Below are 22,156 nucleotides of genomic sequence, written 5' to 3'. Positions count from 1 at the left end.
GAAGAAATGGAGTAGCCATCATAGTCAACAAAGAGTCTGAAATGCAGTACCCGGATGTAATCTCAAAAACGACAGAATGATCTCTGTTCGTTTCCAAGGCAAACCACTCAATATCACAGTAATCCAAGTCTATGCCCCAACCAGTAACGGTGAAGATGCTAAAGTTGAACAGTTCTATGAAGACCTACAAGACCTTCTAGAACTAACACCCTAAAAAGATGTCCTTTTCATTATAGGGGACTGGAATGCAAAAGTAGGATGTCAAGAAATACCTGGAGTAACAGGCAAATTTGGCCTGGAGTACAGAATGAAGCAGGGCAAAGGCTAATAGAGTTCTGCCAAGAGAACACACTGGTCATAGCAAACACCCTCTTCCTACAACACAAAAGAAGACTCTACACATGGACATCACCAGATGGTCAACACCAAAATCAGATTGATTATATTCTTTGCAGCCAAAAATGGAGAAGCTCTATACAGTCAACAAAAACAAGACAGGGAGCTGACTGTGGCTCAGATCATGAACTTATTGCCAAATTAAGAATGAAATTGAAGAAAGTGGAGAAAACCACTAGACCATTCAGGTATGACTTAAATCAAATCCCTTATGACTATACAGTGGAAGTGAGAAATAGATTTAAAGGACTAGATCTGACAGAATGCCTGATGAACTATGGACAGACATTCATGACATTGTACAGGAGACAGGAATCAAGACTATCCCCAAGAAAAAGAAATGCGAAAAAGCAAAATGGCTGTCTGAGGAGGCCTTACAAATAGCTGTGAAAAGAAGGAAGTGAAAAGCAAAGGAGAAAAGGAAAGATATGCCCATTTGAATGCAGAGTTCCAAAGAATAGCAAGAAGAGATAAGAAAGTCTTCCTCAATGATCAATGCAAAGAAATAAAGGAAAACAATAGAATGGGAAAGACTAGAGATCTCTTCCAGAAAATTAAGAGATACAAAGGGAACATTTCATGCAAAGATGGCCTCAATAAAGGAAAGAAATGGTAGTGACCTAACAGAAGCAGAAGATATTAAGAAGAGGTGGCAAGAATACACAGAATAGACTCTATACTGAATCCCTTATACCCCATCCAGTAAAAGAAAGAAACTCATCATCAGTTTATTTTCTTTCTTATCTGTGGCACTGTCTTCATATAAGACTGCACTAATACATATTAGCTTTCATTCTTGCTTTGTTTTTTTTAATTAACTAGGATATCAAAGAGTGAAGGACCATTCTCTCAACAAATAGTCTGTTCATCAATAAAATCCTTCTCATCAGAGCTAATCAAGATCCTTTAACTGTCTACCCACGCTTAACACTGTCTCTATTGTTCTGCCACAATACTGTGATTTGCTTTTTTATATTAACTGCAACCTACACTTTTACTTCACATACAAAAGTATTTGATAAGTACAGTGTATTAATAGATGCTTTAATTTGAACAAGGAACACAACAGAACTTCCACGCAAAGGATCCAGGTAGTCTGACTCAATCAGTGACAATTTCAATAGCTACCTTTTCTGAATTCAGTTGTCAGTTAAATAGCTAAAGAGAAGGAATAAGGACTACAGGTTCCAGGGACATGGTATGAAGTGGTCTGCTCCAAGCACTCTATTTTTTAAAGTGTCACCTTGCAGGTGAAATTGCATTCCAACCTAGAATATGTGTCTTATTTATGTCATTATTTTAAAATGTTATAGAGTACCTACTATATGCCAAACACATGCTGGGCACTCTTACATTTAAATCAACTCTGTTCTTGTCAAGTAAATTATCCTCATTTGGCAAGGCTAGGAAACTTCTGCCCAAAGTCAGGGTAATAATGAACCCTGGTGGCTCAATTTTAGCATCAAATTCATGTACCTCGTTACAGCAATCCCAAACTGTGGATCAATAAATACATCAGGTAGTAATCCGGGCTTTCATCAATTCATTTAGCAAGTACTAAGTGTCTGTCGGGAAATGTCCATGAAAATGATAGTAGTGTATCAGTTGAAACCTGTCTGCTTCCTTTTTTACATTATTTGATTATTTGATGAGTTTTCACAAAATAATACAACTCTGAAAACATTACTACAATAAGCATCATGAATTTACCTAAAACCACAGTTTCCTGTTGTTATACATAATCCCTTCCTCCTGCCCCTTGTCATTTCCTTCCCCATTCTCCAGGCAAACAATTATCTGCTCTGTCCCTATAGTTTATCTTAATTTTAAAAGGAGAGAAGACACTAAAGAGCCCTCATGTACTCATCACTCAGTTTAAATAATTATCAGCACTAGGCAAATTTTGTTTCAACTAATTCTCTTTCCTCCCTTCTTACTATCAAGTGAACTTTTTATTGGAATATAATAACAGTGATACAGAAAAGCAAAGAAATCATAATCATATTCATTGAATTTTCACAAAACCTACTAATGCCTGTAACAAGCATCCATAATAAAGAAATACAACATTATCAGCATCTCCTAAGTACCTCATGAAACCTCACTTGGCCATTAACCTCTCAAAAATAACCACTATCCAACTTTCAACATCAATATTAGTTCTGCCTTAACTGCCTATTACGGAAATTTTAAAGCATATTTAAAAAATATACAGAAGATACTCTCACCATATTTTAAAAACAAATTTCTTGAAATGCAATATAACCTACACAAAAGTACACCAAGTAAAGATGCAGATTGATGAATTTTCTCAGAGTGAACACACCTGCGTAACAGGCACCCAAACAACAAATAGAACTTAAAAGAGTTACAGGCACTGAAGAGGCACTCCTACTCCTTCTCCATTAGTAATTACTATGTTGATTTCTAACAGATAACACATTTTGCCTTGTTTATGAACTTCACACAAAGGGAGTCATATAGCACGTATTCTTTTGTGTCTGGCTTCTTTCAGTCAATGTTATGGTTTTAAGATTTATCTATTATGCTATGTCTAGCATTCTCTCATATGAATGTACTACAATTTATTTATTTAACTCTTGATGGAAATCTGGGTTGTTCCCAGTTTAGGGCTATTCATAACAATGCTGGCTTAACATTCTGTTACATGTCTCTTGATGCATATATATATATATATATATATATACACACACTATATAGGCGTTAAACTACAAGTGAAAATGACATATCAAGAGTTGTGCACATGCAGCCTTGGTAGACACTGTTTACTAAAAATGGACGTGCCAAGTTACACACCCACCAGCATAATATTCGCACTCCAATTGTATAAAGCTCCACAACCTTTAAAGTACAGTCATCCCTTAGTATCCAGTAACCAAGTAGTCCCTTGGACCCAGGAATCCCCATGGATACCAAAATCCCCCAGAAGCCAAATCTCAATCAACAGCAGATCATGTGGTATTTCTGATCTCTGGTTGGCTGTATCCATGGATGCAGAACTGCAGATACAGAGGGTCTACTGTACTTTATACCACCTGTATTTTTTCATTTTAACCATTCTGAAGTATATGCAAGTGGTATCAAATTGTAATCTTAAGTAATTTTGCTGGTGGCTAATGAAACTGAGTACCCTTTCATATGTTCCTTGATGACTTAGGTATCCTTTTTTGGTGTATAAAGTATCTTTTCAAGCACTCTGCACTCTTTTCTACTAGTTTGTGTTTTTCTTAATAGATCAGTAAGAATTCTACACATAAGTTATCAGACTTATTTTCACTTACTTAATGCTGTCTATAAGGAACAAAAGGTCTTAATGAACCCATTTTTAAATTTTCTATTATGACTAACACTATCTATATCCCAGTTAAGAAAGATTATATCCCACAAGTCTTTTTTTCATTTTTTTCTATGATATTTTCTGCTGATGTTTTCCATTTCACTAACCTCTTTTACTGCCTCTATTATTCCATTAAACCTATGTGCTATGTTCTCTATATCAATTACTCTATTTTTCAGTTCTAGAATTTTCATTTGCTTCTTTTTCACAGTTTACAATTCTTTAGTAAAATTCTCTTTTTCTCTATTTCCTATGCCTTTTCTATTATTTTTAAAACATATTAGTCACAGTTTAAATTTTAAAGCCCTTCTATGATACTTTTAAATCTGAGTCACCTTAGAGATGTTTTTCATTATCTTTTTTTCCTCTTGCCTTTCTATGATTCCATCCTAACACTTGGCATGCACTGTAATTTCCGACTGAATGCAAAACACTGTATGTAAAAAGTTGTGCAAACTCTGGATGATTTCTTCTTTTAAAGAGGGTTCACCCTCTTTCTGAACACATACTGGGGAGGATGATAACCTGAATCCCCAAATGGATTAAGCCAACCTGAGCCTGGGTTTTTTATATCAAACAAAGAATTATTTTTATAGCTAAAATTCAATACTTAGTGCAACAACTATATACTTTCACAATATAAGTTCTAAATTTTCATATAACCCATTCTCTCTGATATTATCAGGTCTATGAAGTTCACTATGTGCTTTTAGATTATGCATTATGAATGAGGGTCATTGCTAATTGAGAATGCATCGTTAACTTAACATATAATGTGGTAATAGCATCTTAACTGTTGCAAGCAGAGCACAAATCTGACAAATTACATCCTATATAATTAAATATAAGTCACATACTAAAAATATTTTCTAAACAGGTAATTTATCTTCCATATAAATTATCTTCCATATCTTCCACTTAAATTATGTTGGTGCTTCAGGTTGGGTACTAACAATGATTTATGTGAAATAGTTTAAGCAATTTTTTTTAGATAACAGATGTTAGGTATGAATAGTTTATTATCTACTAAATGTAAAAATATTCACACTGTTCTTTGAAATATATACTATTAATAAAACTAATGCTCAATACTTAACGCAGAAAAATAAAGTCTAATATTTCGGGCAAATTTTTGTTTTTGGATTTCTGCATATTTCAGAAAATACTTACATTAATGTAAACTCATTACCATTTCATTCTTTATTTTACAAAAGTTTGAAATAAGCTAATATTGAACATAAAAATACAATACTCAACGTGTTTGATCCTTAGGGAAATGCAAATTAAAACCATAATGAGATACTAGTACACACCTATTACAATGTCTAAAATAAAGAAATCTGACAATGTTAAGGGAAGTCAATGACACAGATCTACTGGAACTCTAAGTCACTATGGGAATGCAAAATGGTACAATCACTTTGCAAAACAGTTCAGTGGTTTCTTATAAAATTAAACATTCACATACCATACCACCCAGCAAGTCCACTCTTAAGTTTCCCAAGCAACATAAAAATATGTTTGCAAAAACAGCTGTTCATGAATTTTTATAACAAATGTTTATGGAAACTTTATTCATAATCACCAAAAACTGGTAAAAACCCAAATATATCTCAACCGGGGGATGGATGAACTAACTGTGATACATATCCATACAACAGAATACTGATCAACAATAAAAAAAATTACTCATGCATCAACAATAGGAATGACTCAAATGCACTAGGATGAGTGGAAGAAGCCAGACTCAAAAGGCTACATACCGTGTGATTCAATTTATACGATATTCTGGAAGAGGAAAAACTAAGGAGACAGAAAAATATATCAGTATTTGCCAGAGGACAGGGGTAGGGGAGAGGCTGACTAAAAAATACAAAGAAATTTTGGGGAGTGATAAGACTGTTCTATATGTTGTAGTGGGTTACAAAAATGTGTATGCTTATCCTTTTACATATACAGTGTATGTATATACTAAAAGTATATACACGAAAAATAGTAAAGCTTATTGTATGTACATTGTCTCAATTTAAAACAATGAAAAAAAGTCTAAAGTTAACAAAACGTATATCCCTTAAAGATGAAAAAAATAATGAAAATTTAAACTATTTCATATGTATCCCTACACAAAATAATGGAAAATCTTCAGCTACTTTGCAAAATAAAATAAATCACTAGCAATCTATCTTCCTCCAAAAGATCAAAACTTTCTAATAAATCAATAGATACAATACTAGAAATTGATTAAAGTTCTCTTTGATTATTTCAATTTTCTCAATGAAATAGAAAGCAAGTAATCAGCTGAACATGAGAAAGTAGGAGAAAATGCAGATTTATAGAAAGGAGAAAGTAAAAATATGTTGAGGAAAGATTGGCAAGCATACAGCCGTAAGAAATTGAACAATAAATATTTTAGATTTTGAGGATCATACAATCTTTTTCACAATTACTCAACTTGGCTGTTATAGAGAGAAAATACCCATAGCCATTGGATAAAGGAATGGGTATGGCTATATTCCAATAAAATTTTAATTACACTAACAGGTAGCAGGAACTGGTCTATGAGCTGAAAAACGGACCCCAACTAGATGAGTGATAGAATGAATAGACTAAAGAAATAAATTTCAGTAGGCATTAAGGGCCCATTGAAAATTTAAAGTGCACCTAATTCAGCACAGCTTTCTGTTTTATTCTTGAGATGGAAAAAGTTACATTTTTCAAATGGGACTAGTAGTAGTGTTAGTCACTCAGTTGTGTCCGACTCTGCGATCCCATGGACTGTAGCCTGCCAGGCTCCTCTGTTCATGGAATTCTCCAGTCAAGAAAACTGGAGTGAGTTGGCATTCCCTTCTCCAGGGGATCCCTACCCAGGAATCAAACTGGGTCTCCCACACTGCAGGCAGATTCTTCACCACTGCACCGCTTGGGAAGTCCTAATATAAACAAAGAAACACAATAGAACAACCTAGGAAGATCAGACAGGACTTTTACAACCCAAAGACAGAGAAATCTTAGCTTCCCCCTAGAAGGTCTGGCTTAAGATTTTACCAAGCCAGCTTTTAATTTTTAACTGCATATGCGTTAAAGAGCACCCTCAATATTTAGGGCAAGATTTAATTTCTCCAGTTAACTAGGCACTTGCAAGTATGAGCTCCATTCCTTACATCTTTCTACAAAGGAGCCACCATGATGTCTTTCAACTGAGCCCTGGGTATTTCTCGGTAAAAACCAAATCTGCCACCACCGGTGCCTTTCCATAGTAGGTATTTTCTCCGAATGTTTCAACCAAGCCCTGGGTCCCCCTTTCAGTGTCTTTCCAATGGGAAAGACACAATACATCAAATTTAAAAGTTTCTGTACAACAAAGGAAACGATCAACAAAGTGAAAAGGCCACTAATCATCACTAGTCATCAGAGAAATGCAAATTAAAACCACAAAGAGGTATCATGGCACACCTGTCAGAATGGGTATTATCAAAAGGACAAGAGCTAGTAAGTATTGGTGAGGATATGACAAAAAGGGAATTTTTGTGCACTGTTGGTGAGAATGTAAATTGGTACAGTTACAAAAAAGATCTTCACAACCAAGATAATCACGATGGTGTGATCTCTCACCTAGAGCCAGACATCCTGGAATGTGAAGTCAAGTGGGCCTTAGCAAGCATCACTACCAACAAAGCTAGTGGAGGTGATAGAATTCTAGTTGAGTTATTTCAAATCCTGAAAGCTGATGCTGTGAAAGTGCTGCACTCAATATGCCAGCAAATCTGGAAAACTCGGCAGTGGCCATAGGACTGGAAAAGTTCAGTTTTCATTCCAGTCCCAAAGAAAGGCAATGCCAAAGAATGCTCAAACTACCGCACAATTGCACTCGTTTCACACGCTGCTCAAAATTCTCCAAGCCAGGCTTCAGCAATATGTGAACAGTGAACTTCCAGATGTTCAAGCTGGTTTTAGAAAAGGCAGAGGAACCAGAGATCAAATTGTCAACATCCTCTGGATCAGTGAAAAAGCAAGAGAGTTCCAGAAAAACATCTATTTCTGCTTTATTGACTACGCTAAAGCCTTTGACTGTGTGGATCACAATAAACTGTGGAAAACTCTGAAAGAGATGGGAATACCAGACCACCTGACCTGCCTCTTGAGAAACCTATATGCAGGTCAGGAAGCAACAGTTAGAACTGGACATGGAACAACAGACTGGTTCCAAATAGGAAAAGGAGTACATCAAGGCTGTATACTGTCATCCTGCTTATTTAACTTCTATGCAGAGTACATCATGAGAAACGCTGGGCTGGAAGAAGCACAAGCTGGAATCAAGATTGCCGGGAGAAATATCAATAACCTTAGATATGCAGATGACACCACCCTTATGACAGAAAGTGAAGAGGAACTAAAAAGCCTCTTGATGAAAGTGAAAGAGGAGAGTGAAACAGTTGGCTTAAAGCTCAACATTCAGAAAACAAACATCATGACATCTGGTCCCATCACTTCATGGTAAATAAAAGATGGGGAAACAGTATCAGACTTTATTTTTGGGGGTTCCAAAATCACTGCAGATGGTGACTGCAGCCATGAAATTAAAAGACGCTTACTCCTTGGAAGGAAAGTAATGACCAACCTAGATAGCATATTCAAAAGTACAGACATTACTTTGCCAACAAAGGTCTGTCTAGTCAAGGCTATGGTTTTTCCAGTGGTCATGTATGGATGTGAGAGTTGGACTGTGAAGAAAGCTGAGTGCAGAATTGATGCTTTTGAACTGTGGTGTTGGAGAAGACCCTTGAGAGTCCCTTGGACTGCAAGGAGATCCAACCAGTCCATTCTGAAGGAGATCAGTCCTGGGTGTTCTTTGGAAGGAATGATGCTGAAGCTGAAACTCCAGTACTTTGGCCACTTCATGCCAAGAGTTGACTCACTGGAAAAGACCCTGATGCTGGGAGGGACTGGGGGCAGGAGGAGAAGGGGACGACAGAGGATGAGATGGGTGGATGGCATCACCGACTCGATGGATGTAAGTTTGAGTGAACTCCGGGAGTTGGTGATGGACAGGGAGGCCTGGCGTGCTGCGATTCATGGGGTCGCAAAGAGTCGGACACTACTGAACGACTGAACCGAACCGAACTATGAGAAAGAGTATGACGGTTCCTCAAAAAATTAAAATTAGAACTACAATATGACCCAGAAATTCTACTACTGGCTCTTTCCAAAGGAAAGGAAAACACTAATATTTTTAAAAAATATATGCAACCCTACGTTCACTGCAGCATTAATCATAATAGCCAAAACAGTGAACTAACCTAAGTGCCCATCCATAGCTTACTGTTAAAAGAAGATTCCTAGACAGATACACTGGAGTATCACTTAGCCATTAAAAAAAAACCCTGCCAGAGTGAAATATGTCAGAGAAAGACAAATACTATATGATTTCACTTATACGTGGAATCTAAGAAACAGAAGAAATGAACATAGTCAACAGAAACAGTCATAAACACAATGAAAAAACAGGTGGCTGCCAGAGGGTGGCAGAGGTGGAGAGTGAATTTAAAAGGTGAGGAAAATGAACAGGTACAAACTTCCAGTTACAAAATAAATGAGTCATAGGGATGAAATGTATATGTGTGTAGTCAATACTAATGTAGTATCTTTGTATGCCAATGAAAGTGGTAAAAAGTCAACCTTTCAGTCATAAATATTAGGGATATAGGGGTACAACACGATTAATATAATTAACACTGCTATATGTTATACAAGAAAGTTGCTAGGAGAGTAAATGCTAAAAGTTCTCATCACAAGGAAAAGCTTTTTCCCTTTATTTTGTATCTATATGAGATGACAGATGCTCACTAAACACTGTCGTCATCATTTCCTGATGTATGTAGGTCAAATCATTATGGTGTACATCTTAAACTTATACAGTATTACATGTCAATCTCAATTATACCCTGTTGGAAGTAAAAGATCAATCTACTGAACTCTATAAATATAATTACGTGAAAAATAATAAATTTCCCACCAAAGCTGTAATTCAGCAAAGCGAGTACTATGTACAAGAGAGCACAAGAGGTTCGAGCATAAGCAAAAGAGTGATTTAAAAAAACGATGACAGGATTTACACTGTGTAAAAAAAGTAATGGAGATATGAGGGAAACTAGGGATAGTAAAAAGGAGGTAGAATGACTGGACTGTAGAAGCTGTGTATTAATTGCTCAGCCATGCCCCACAGGGATTGAACTTGGGTCTCCTGTATTGAAGGCAGATTGTTTACTGTCTGAGCCACAGAAGCCCCACTGTAGGAGCTAGTGGAGACAAAGAAATTGTTGAAACTGAAATACTAGAAGGCATTAGCAGGAAGTAATGCTTCGAAAATGAGAAACTGAAATCATGAGGAGACTGAGGTTTAGTATCTAACGGTCTAAAACATGACTAACAGTAATGAAGAATGAATGACAAGACGGCCAACAAAGCAGAAGCCTAAGAATGAGCAGGACAGTCAAGGAGTAAACTTTGACAGAGATCAGGAAATTTACTCTAAAAGGGCAAATGGTAAATGTATTAAGCTTTGTGAGCAGAAAGGTAAAATCAAGGACAGTGTATACATACTCATATAACAAGAGGGCAAAAAAAGTCCACATATTTTACTGCTGAAATTCAAAACAGAATGATGATGATGACAGAATGTAATTTTTCATCATGCAGATGTACTAATGAGAAGACTGGAAACTTTTTTTATATGAGAGGGTTGCATTTTGCTGAATTGGGATTCAAAGTTAGTACTCCCTGTCATCAAAGTCAATTGCAAGTGTTTATTTGCTAATGCTAATTTGCAATGAAACTTAACAAGCATTCTTTGAAATTGTCTTGTCACAAAGATAGGCACTGATATCCATGAAAACGTAATTTCAAGAATTATTCAACACTTGGAAGAGATATACAGAATTCTATTAGATTCTTTTCTTAATTGTCTTTTCAGCATACTATTACATCATAGATTATTTCCAACTGAAGATTAGGTAGAGTTACAATTTAATTAGTTTTGAAATATGGAAATTTCCTTTGCATTTGTAACAAGGTCCAAAAACTGATCAGAGTGTAGCTTGAACTTGGAAAATATCTGCCCCATACTTGTGTGGGAAAGGAGATTGCACTTCCTGTAATTTGTAACAACATTTAAAGTATATAAAGCAGCATTTTGTGAGTCAACATTAACAGCTGTCAAAATGACTTTACCACAGTAGAAGCTTCACTGTAAGTACTGTTTTCCCCTTGTAGGTTGAATTTTCACATCTTTAGCGAAACCTAATTTTCCAAAGTCATTCTTCAATATTCAAATAATAGTGGTAGAGAGTGGTTGTTCTCACCCTGCCCCCACAAAAAGAATCTAACCTTGGCCCTACATGCAAACACTTCCAATAAAACTTTACCAATTTTAAGATATTAAATAGTTGTACAGTAGAAGAGTCAGCTTATTCAGTTTCTATTTACAAAACTTCCACCAGAAGTCCACCAGAGCAAATGAAGTTTGCTGTTGATCTAGCTCAATGACACATAATATATTCAAATATTTTTCACTAGAAAGTCTGATCATATAATGCAATGAACAGCCATAAGCTTTAAATGCTATACATTTTCTCAAGTTTTGTAAATTAGGCCAGCTGAACTTCTTTCTGCTCCACACTTATTTCTCCCACCATTAGTTGTAACAACACATCTTGGTGCAGTTCACACTGCACTTATATTGAAATATGTTTTCTCAGGTACTTTTTAAAAAAAGCTTTGAAATTTAATTTACATACCATGCAATTCAGCCAAATGTATATAATTCCATTTAAAAAATATTCTTGACTATGTTGTTCCAGAGAGGCTACTACTTTAGTCGTTTGAAATCTGGCATTGTCTCCTTGAATAAATAACAACTAAGTAGTACTGGAAACATCTGTCAACTTATCAAGAGTCAAGGAAACCACGTGAAATCATCTGCCTTGACTACTGACGCTGCTTCATGCAAGATTTTATTTAAAAACCAAGCTTCCACAATAAAAGCTTAAAAAGTCTTGCTCCTTTAGTTCCTTCCATTTAAATTGTTATTAAACTTCATCTATATTTATTCTTCCTTTAAAATGTCTTTCAAAGTTATTTCATTAGACTTCTACCGTCCTGCTGTATTAATGTTTTGTTCGTTAGTTCAGACTCTCATCATCTGCTACAGTAACATAATGGGATTACTAACATATCTCATTACAAAAGCAATTTTTTAATTTAAGGAAAAAAAGAAAGACTGGAATTTGTTTCAGAAGTTACTTTTCTGCAGTGGAAAAAATTTCAATAGCTAATTAATTCATCTAAAACCCAAGCACTGCAAGAGATAGCTGGAATAACAGGCAAGTTTGGTCTTGGGAATACAAAATGAAGCAGGGCAAAGGCTAACAGAGTTTTGCCAAGAGAACTCACTGCTCATAGCAAACACCCTCTTCTAACAACACAAGAGACAACTCTACACATGGACATCACCACGTGGTCAATACCGAAATCAGATTGATTATATTCTTTGCAGCCGAAGATGGAGAAGTTCTGCACAGGCAGCAAAAACAAGACTGGAGCTGACTGTGGCTCAGATCATGAACTCCTTATTGCAAAATTCAGACTTAAATTGAAGAAAGCAGAGAATATCACCACCAGACCATTCAGGTATGACCTAAATCAAATCCCTTATGATTATACAGTAGAAGTGACATAGAGATTCAAGGGATTAGATCTAATATATAGAGTGCCTGAAAAACTATGGATGAGGTTCGTAACACTATACAGGAGGTAGTGATCAAAACCATCCCCAAGAAAAAGAAATGCAAAAAGGCAAAATGGTTGTCTGACGAGGCCTTACAAACAGTTGAGAAAAGAAGAGAAACAAAAGGCAAAGGAGAAAAGGAAAGATATACCCATCTGAATGCAGAGTTTCAAAGAATAGCAAGGAGAGGTAAGAAAGCCTTCCTCAGTGATCAATGCAAAGAAATGGAAGAAAACAATAGAATGGGAAAGACCAGAGATCTCTTCAAGGATATTAGAGATACCAAGGGAACATTTCATGCAAAGATGGGTTCAAAGTACGGAAACAGTATGGACCTAACAGAGGAGAAGAAGATATTAAGAAGAGGTGGCAAGAATACATAGAAGAACTATACAAAAAAGATCTTCATGAGCCAGATAACTGCAATGGTGTGATCACTCACCTAGAGCCAGACATCCTGGAGTGCAAAGTCAAGTGGGCCTTAAAAATATCTTCATGAGCCAGATAACTGCAATGGTGTGATCACTCACCTAGAGCCAGACATCCTGGAGTGCAAAGTCAAGTGGGCCTTAGGAAGCATCACTATGAACAAAGCTAGTGGAGGTGATGGAATTCCAGATGAGCTTTTTCAAATCCTAAAAGATGATGCTGTGAAAGTGCTGCACTCGGCATGCCAGCAAATTTGGAAAATTCAGCAGTGGCCATAGAACTGGAAAAGGTCAGTTTTCATTCCAATCCCAAAGAAAGGCAATGCCAAAGAATGCTCAAAGTACAGCACAATTGCACTCATCTCACATGCAGTAAAGTAATGCTCAAAATTCTCCAAGCTAGGCTTCAACAGCTCATGAACTTCCAGATGTTCAAGCTGGATTTAGAAAAGGCAGAGGAGCAAGAGATCAAATGGCCAACATCCGCTGGATCATACAAAAAGCAAAAGAATTTCAGAAAAACATCTACTTCTGCTTTATTGACTACACTAAAGGCTTTGACTGTGTGGATCACAACAAACTGTGGGAAATTCTTCAAGAGATGAGAATACCAGACGACTTTATCTGCCTCCTGAGAAACCTGTATGGAAGTCAAGAAGCAGCAGTTAGAACCTGATATGGAACAACAGACTGGTTCCAAACTGGGAAAGGAGTACATCAAGGCTGCATATTGTCACCCTGCTTATTTAATTGCAGAGTACACCATGAGAAACGCTGCGTTGGAAGAAGCACAAGCTGGAATCAAGACTGCCAGGAGAAATATCAATAACCTGAGTTATACAGATGACACCACCCTTACGGCAGAAAGCAAAGAGGAACCAAAGAGCCTCTTGATGAAAGTGAAAGAGGAGAGTGAAAAGGTTGACTTAAAACTTAACATTCAAAAAACAAAGATTATAGCATCAGTTCCCATCACTTCATGGCAAACAGATGGGGAAACAATGGAAACTGACAGACTATATTCTTGGGCTCCAAAATCGCTGCAGATGGCGACGGCAGCCATGAAATTAAAAGATGCTTGCTCCTTGGAGGAAAAGCTATGACAAACCTAGACAGGACATTAAAAAACAGAGACATTACTTTGTCAACAAAGGTCTGTACAGTCAAAACTATGGGGTTTCCAGTGGTCATGTATGGATGTGCGAGTTAACCATAAAGAAGGCGGAGTGGCAAAGAATTGCTGCTTTTTAACTGTGGTGTTACAGAAGACTCTTGAGAGTCCCTTGGCCTGCAAGGAGATCCAACCAGTCAATCCTAAAGGAAATCAGTGCTGACTATTCATTGCAAGGACTGAGGCTGAAGCTCCAATACTTTGGCCACCTGATGTGAAGAACTGACTCCATCGGAAAAGACCCTTATGCTGGGCAAGACTGAAGGCAGGAGGAGAAGGGGATGACAGACGATGAGATGGTAGGATGGCATCACCAACTCGATAGACATGAGTCTGAAGGAGCTTCGGGAGATGGTGAAGGACAGGGAAGCCTAGCGTGCTGCAGTCCTAGGGATCCCAAAGAGTCGGAGACAACTGAGCAACTGAGTAACAACAATAAAACACTGCTAAGCAAATAAATCAGGACTATTAAGAGCAGCAGTTTCAACTCTCAATTCATCACAGTTAATGACTTAATGCAAACTTTATACAAAATATTCAGGGACTTACTTACAGCTCAAGAACTGTCACCTAAAACATAAAACAATACAAATGCAATAGCTTAGAGACAGAAAATACCACATGAAATACAAGGGGAGAAAAGACCCCAAAAGATATTCTGCTAAGAGTTTTTGCTATTGTCTATCTCTTAGAGGCAATCTTTTTCTTTTTAATATCCAAAAAAGCCTAGGTAACATTACTGAGTCACTGAGCAAATTCTCCCACTAAATAATAATCTAGAACTCTCAGTGATTAAGCAGAACATCAAGCAATACTTTTGGTAGGTGATCACCACCACTCCACACAATAATCATTCTCTTCTCCACCCTTTCTTAGCTTTTCATCCCATTAACAGCAGCCCCTCAAGTGTCTCCTGACCAGTCCCTAATATTTATGTCCATGGCTTCGACATAAGGAAAACTCTTGCATTTGTCACTGAACCCTAACATTTTAAAGTATCTTTCAGTTCCAGGTTCCATGAGTCTGTTGTCCTTTTTCCCCAATTCTCATATAAAAAATAAAACACCTTAAGAACAGGGATATTTTCTATAGGAATAAAGTTAGACCTTAAGACCCTCGAGTTTCAGCTGATCAGACTCCATGTCCCTCTCCTCTCTATCCAACTATAAAGAACTAAAAGCTAGATGAAGTAGGCAAGAATATATCCAACTGATTTTTAAGGATGAAGAGAGTATCTCAATTCTATAAGCACAACAAGCCTATATAGAACACCATGTCATTCAAAGAAGGGCAATAAATATCCTGCTCTTTTTGTGTTGATAATAATTTTTTCACAGCTGCATTTGTCTTTTTAATTTTTAAATAAATAATGTACAATCTGATCAATTCCCTAAGGTAATTGAGAGCTGAATGAATACATTTTCTGGAATAATTTGAAAAACACACTGAAAGCATTAATTCTTTAAATATCTTTAGAAAGTAAAAGTCAAAATAGTTAATGAAATGTAGGTAAAGAAGAATCAATTAGGCCTTGTAAAAGAATTTACAGAGGGATGAAAATATACCAGGACAGGTTGGGGGGTCAATAAGCTTAATTTGTCTATCAGCTTTTTAACGTAGCCAAGTAGTAAATAAAGAGTAAGAAGTACTTCTATCAACAACTAATAAAGCAAACAGTATAAAGGCAGCCCTGGGAGAAGCTGGATGTATCAGTAAGTAACTACCTAGTACTACATTAGGAAGTCAGTCCTATGACTCCATTTTTCATAACAGCATCATCTCCCTAAAAGATCTATAGAAGAGCAAAACAAATTACAAAATATGCAGAAGCTATTATTATTATTATTATCAAGACACTTTCATACAGTTCAGACGGGGGCTGAAAATGATGAGACTTTAGGCATTGTTTTAAAAAATAGAGACTCTTTGGATCAACAACTAAAGATCTTAAAAGTATCCAGAAAAATTAAAAACGAATGACCTTGATAAGCAAATTTAGATTGCCCTAAATATTTTAAACCCAATTTCTTTGTGATGACTGAGTCCATATCAAATACTACATTTTGTCAGTCACTCTTTCACCAAAAGGGCCAAATAAAAAATATAATACTAAAATATACGAATTTTAAGCCTAAATGTCATTCAGTCAGTGAAATTAAAAACTTTATCAACAAATTTTTAAAATGTGTTGTCAGCCTATCCAGACATCTGAAACTTAATAAATTCAAGATTTGAAAATCATGAATGCAGTCATCTAACATCTACCCAACTGGGTTCTCGAACAATAAGCAGTTGTCCAAAAGGCAGCTTCAAAACTGGAGAATCCTGAAGGTATTCAGGTGTTTAAGTAATTAAGTATTCTTCCAAAAGAATATGATGTCAAAGAATTTGTAAAACATCGGATCCAGACTCAACTGTCTTAAAGCTTCATCTTCTACAGAATGCAAAATAATTTGAAGAACAGGGAGGAGGCAGAGAAAAAGCCATATTAAGGAAAGGCAAATGAACAAGAGAAAGAGTAGAGAAACTTATCTTGTTCTAGACTAACCACATTGAAAATGGTTAAAAAAGAAAAAGCAAAACATCAAAAATGAGAAACTGCTGTCAGAAGTAACAAAATTAGAAAGTTCTATGTGTGAAGCTAAATTCTGGGGGTCCTTTTTCAGCCCTTTTTCTAAAAATTAGCTCATCCTAAACTGCTCAAAGAAAAAGAGGCTCTAAAGCCCAGCAAAATTAATTTTCTTTGTTTCACAGTAATATTCAGTGGTCTCCAAATTTTGCCTACTTCTCATAAACCTGGTGAAAATTGAAGTTATATTATATTTCATGAAGCTTAACAATGTTGTTTTATATGTTTAAAATGATTTTTAATACTAAAACTAAACCTGATTAATAAATGTGCACATTATCTAAGCTATAATTTCTAATATTAGTTATACATAGTTAACAAAAAAGTAACACACTTGTCAAATTTCTAGTTTTCTTCACAAAACAATAACGTTCCTCCAACATGGCAGTTAAATGCACTGCTTTTTTATAATGCTTACAGGATAAATTTGACACCCCTATGCTTGGCATCCAAGCTTAACAACATAATTCTAAAATCACGCTTTCTAGTCTACCCCTCTCTGCTCTACTCAGAATGGCCCTTTACATGTTGTTCGTCTTGCCTTTGTTCTTACTCCTACATCCATAGACTTTTGTCATTCAGACATACCCAACTGCCTTGCTGCAAGTTGTAAGGCCAGGCCCAGGAATGGCTCTTCTCCTTCCTGAACAAAATAAAAACCTCCATGTTTGAAACCAAAGTTTTTGTGAACTAAAAATCTTCCTGGTGCTTGCTTTACTCTTTCAATAGCATAGCAGTTAAGAGCAAGAACTCTTAAGACTGAACTGTATGTCATTAACTGAACTATTTATACACTGGGTTAGATTTCTTAATCATCTTAACCTATATTTCCTTATCTGTTTTTTAAAAAAAGGAATAGTACCCTCTTCACAGAACTGCTCTGATGATTAAAGCAAGATAATTTACGTACTGTGTTTAATACAGTGTTTGGCAGAAAATAGGTATTCAATAAATCTGACAGTATTATTAGGTTTATAATGGTGACTTTTAGGAATTTCTAGCATTTTAACTATCTTAAAGTACCTCCTTCTCCTGGTTCTTCTAAACTAGTAAATCTGACACACTACTTCTCCTGTTACCCACCATCTGCAATGATCCTAGTGGCTTCTTGTCTGCGTGATTTCTGACGTGCTGTTCTGTGTTTCCAAATTATCTGTGTATCTGCCTACCTATCCTTCCCCAAAGATTCCCAACTTCAGTACATCCCAGATTTTTCTTCCCCAGTCCTAGAACCATCATGCTTCTGCTTCATAGTTCCTGTGATGACACTTGACTCACATGTCACACATGAACTAAATCTAACTCAGGGGGCCAACCAATCTAAACCCTCATTGGTCTATTTTAACCGAATTCCTAAAGGACATGTGGTCTCTGCTATTTGCATGCCTGTGTGCTAAGTTGCTTCAGTCGTGTCTGACTCTGTGCGACCCCAGGCTCCTCTGTCCATGATCTTCTCCAGGCAAGAATACTGGAGTGGGCTGCCATGACCTCCTCCAGGGGATCTTCCCGACCCAGGGATCAAACCTGCTTCTCTTACGTCTCCTGCATTGGCAGGCGGGTACTATTTGTAGCATATGTCAAATTGTGAGTCATGTGATTCACATGTTCATCCATTCAATAATTACACATAAATAAGAATGAGACTATTTCAAGAGATTCCCAATTTGTTAAACTAGAAACCTATCGAAACAAATGGTAGACATTTTTCTTTTAACTACAGACACTATAAACTGACATGGATTTGAGGGGAAGAACACTCACACACACAAAATGCATATAACTAACTGAAAACAATCCAACTTTCATTATAAATCCTCTGATTCTTTTTATTTCAGTTCTAAGGTATGTTTAAATGGAGTTAACTTTCTGGATGACTTCTCCTATCCCCCCAAAACAAAATACTTTAAAAAACTTATGGTATACTTTTTATACATACATGCATATGTGCATGTGTATGATTTTTTTACATTCTGAGATATTTTGTTAAATAAAGTCTTAAAACTTTTATGTTTTACATTATCATATTGTTTAATATGGATTATTAACAGTTTTGCAAAGAAAAAAAAATCTGGCTTCTGAAAACTGTTAGACCAGAGAATGTCAGTAACAGCAATCTGTACTTCCCTGCTTAATCTTTCTTGGCAAGCTCTGTCTGCACCAGTGCTGTCTGGCTTCAGCAAGCACAATGCCAGGAGCTCACACTGTATGCAACCTTTTCAGTACCCCAAACAGTATTCAGTTCCTTCTTTGCCACAAATAACGAGTTTAACTAGGTCTATAACATTTTCTTTTTATAAACTTCTCTATTATGCTAATAAACAGTAATTTAAGGCTTCAAAATAATGAGAGGTAAATTAATTTTTGTCAATAATTGAACCATAGTGAAGGAAATACAAAGTGTTGAACAAACTTAGTCAAGGGTGAATCAACACGCTCTCTGACTCCACCTCACTAGCCCAACTGGTTTTAAAAATAATAATAATAATAATATTGTCATTCAGCTATTTAACATAGTTGTGAATAAAAGTCACAGTCAAGAGGAAAAGAAGATCAATGCATGTTTTCAGATATTACGAATGCCAACTTAGAAGACTGATTTTCTAGTGCTTCTTGCTACATTTTCATCTATAGAACTGCATACATTCAAGATCTAAAGCCTTAAAAAAGAATTTTGTGAGAAAAGAAACCTAATAAATATGTATAATTCTAAATGATTTGGTTTATTTTCAAAATCCCTTTTATTTTGGGAAGAAAATCACTTTATAAAAACTTACCCAAATATAGAAATTATTTTATAACATTTTTACTAATAAAATAAAAAACATTATGAAAATTGCCACAACTATAGAAAATAGCCATAATTTGCTATAATAGTCAGAATACTAGAGTAAGTATTCTGTGGCTTACTACTTGAAGGAATTAAGAAAATTAATGTAAAATTAAAGTTCTTTACTCTTCAAACCCCCCAGACCCTACTCATGGCAATAAGATGGAATTTCCTTAGGCTAAAACGGTGACAAAGTGATGAGAGAAAGAACACATGCATTAGAAAATGCAAAGGAAAAAGCACCTTAGATACAGGCATCTGATCACAAGGTAAATCCTCCAGTGATGAATATTTACCTTTGGTGTATACCTTACCAGTAATTCTGACCCTAGCCAAAATAATCATTAGGATTATTATCTTCAGCCTTGGCTTCAAATCCTCACCTTATCTCCCATATCCACAAAATCTATAATACACTCCCAAAAGATACAAATCTCCCATGACTGCCAAAATTAGCAGTCCCAAGGATATCTGACTTTTGACAGTTTCAGTGCCTTAGGCTAAAAGAACAGAGCTTTAATCAAATGTTCAGGGATCAGCGTTGGTATTTTACCCTAGTTATTTCATAGGCCAGTTCAAATTTAGCAAACAATCAAGTAATAATAACCTGTCCAGGCTGAGTTTAAATTTTTTCAGTTTGAAAACCAAATCAAGCTAGGTTTCTGGGTTTTAAAAGCCACAGAAGATTTCTTAATTGGTAACAAGCACAGACAAGCAGGTACTGATTTTTAACCATCTTGTAAATGGAACAGACATAGGCTCAGAGGCTGGGAGACTTGAGGTGACAGTATAAAGAGGATGAGGGAGGCTATAAGGAAAACAAAGCTTGTAAGAACTGGTAGTTCTTCTCACCACACAACCTTTAAGGTTCAGGAGATAGGTGACATTACTTTCTTGACAATTAAAAAATGGATAAACAATATATGCAAAAGCTTTTTTACTGCTAATTATTTCAATGCATTCTTCTAAATAAAGACCTACAGAGAAAGTCTTGACATTGGCAAACTTTAGGCACAATCCCCTCCAAAAATAAAAGTCCTTTAAAAGATGAAATAAAGAACTCTAAGAACAAAATAATAAATGATGGAGAATATCTATGTTGTTTTATACATGTATTTCCAGCTCAGTACAGCTTATAAGTAACCTGGTAACAGGACAAAAATATCTTACTATCTTCAGAAATGGTGTACATAAAAAGAATCAAGAACAATGAAATTAAGGAAAATTTATTTCCTTTATATCAGTTCCACTTGGGGGGTGAGGGGTGGTAATAATGAACAAAATTGCATTTCTCTTCAAAAGAAATTTCTCTGTTAAAGAACCAAAGTGACTGGTTTGACTGGTTCCACTCAATTTCCTGTCGTCTCTGTACCTTGGAATGCTTCCCAGGTGGCTCAGATGGTAAAGTGTCTGCCTGCAATGTGAGAGACAAGGGTTCGATCCCTGGGTTGGGAAGATCTCCTGGAAAAGGAAATGGCAACCCACCCTAGTACTCTTGCCTGGAAAATTCCATGGACGAAAAGAGCCTGGTAGGCTACAGTCCACATGACTGAGCGACTTCACTTCTTTTTTGTACCTTGAGAACTCCGGCCTTTGCTTCCACCCCTTTTAGGTGTTACTAAACACAAAGGAAGGCTAAGCCATAACTGGCTTAGTGGAAGAGCAAGAAAATTCCCAAAGGCCAAACAACATCATTCTGCTTCTGGTCATTCTTCACAATTAGTGATTTTACATGTGTGCTCTGGAATTGCAGAAACCTGAGCTATAATCCTGGCTCTACCATATACTAGATTATATAAATTTAGGAAAGCTTCTTAACTTCTGTGTGCATCCTACTGCTTCTTCATCTAAAAAAAAGGGAATGGTAATAATAGCATCTCCCTTTCAAGATTAGTATAAAGACTAAATGAGACATTTAACAAACATTTAGCTCAATGTCGAGTCTTAGTAAATTTTCAATAAACATGAACTATCCAACATAACCTGTTGAAATTCAAGACAGCCCAAGGCCCAGCACAATTATTTTTCCAAACTTGTTATCACTAAATTGTAACCAGCACTGTAAAAAAGAACTGGCTACTAGAACAGAATAGAAAATAATAGGGTGCAATAAGGGTTGGTAATGTTTTGAAAATCTTTTTTTCAGACTCAAACACATTCTCTCAACTGAGCCTCCCAGTTTTTCTTTATTGCCTTCACTACGTAGTCTTCAAAAGCAGCATATCTGGCTCTTCTTCAGGGTACAACAGTATTTTGTACAAAACTCTACAACACTTACTACAGTGGGCTTTACATGTGTATCTCTCACATTAGAATGTAAATTCCAACATTGCTATCAGAGTAACGCAAATCAAAATTACAATGAGGTATTGCCTTACACTCGTCAAAATAGCCATCATAAAAAAATCTACAAACAATAAATGCTGGAGAGGGTGTGGAGAAAAGAGAAACCTCCTACACTGCTGGTGGGAATGTAAATGGGTATTGCCACTATGGACAACAGTATGGAGGTTCCTTTAAAAATAGAACTACCATATGACCCAACAATCCCACTCCTAGAGAAAA

At 36.2% G+C, this 22,156-nt stretch overlaps 1 protein-coding gene across 23 annotated transcripts in view; it reads right to left on the bottom strand.

The window, feature by feature from the left end:
• ZNF148 (zinc finger protein 148) overlaps nt 1-22,156 on the bottom strand; it is a 146,635-nt gene that overhangs the window by 24,530 nt on the left and 99,949 nt on the right. For 3 of the 23 annotated variants that reach the window (XM_086402022.1, XM_086402008.1, XM_086402000.1), the window contains one exon: nt 4,932-6,684. The exons of 18 other annotated variants lie outside the window; for them this stretch is intronic. In XM_086402022.1, the coding sequence (XP_086258148.1) occupies nt 6,626-6,684 (59 nt within the window). In that variant the 3' untranslated portion in view covers nt 4,932-6,625. Of the gene's footprint in view, nt 1-3,990; nt 6,685-20,672; nt 21,006-22,156 lie in introns of those variants that run through there. 2 more of the 23 variants (XM_086402012.1, XM_086402029.1) reach the window with 2 other exon arrangements.

The sequence above is a fragment of the Bos grunniens genome, chromosome 1 (assembly GCF_055505025.1).
Source record: "Bos grunniens cultivar Pamir isolate PY7600 chromosome 1, Bosgru_T2T1.0, whole genome shotgun sequence".
NCBI classification, from domain to species: Eukaryota; Metazoa; Chordata; class Mammalia; order Artiodactyla; family Bovidae; genus Bos; species Bos grunniens.
This window is presented reverse-complemented; position numbering and strand designations above follow the sequence as displayed.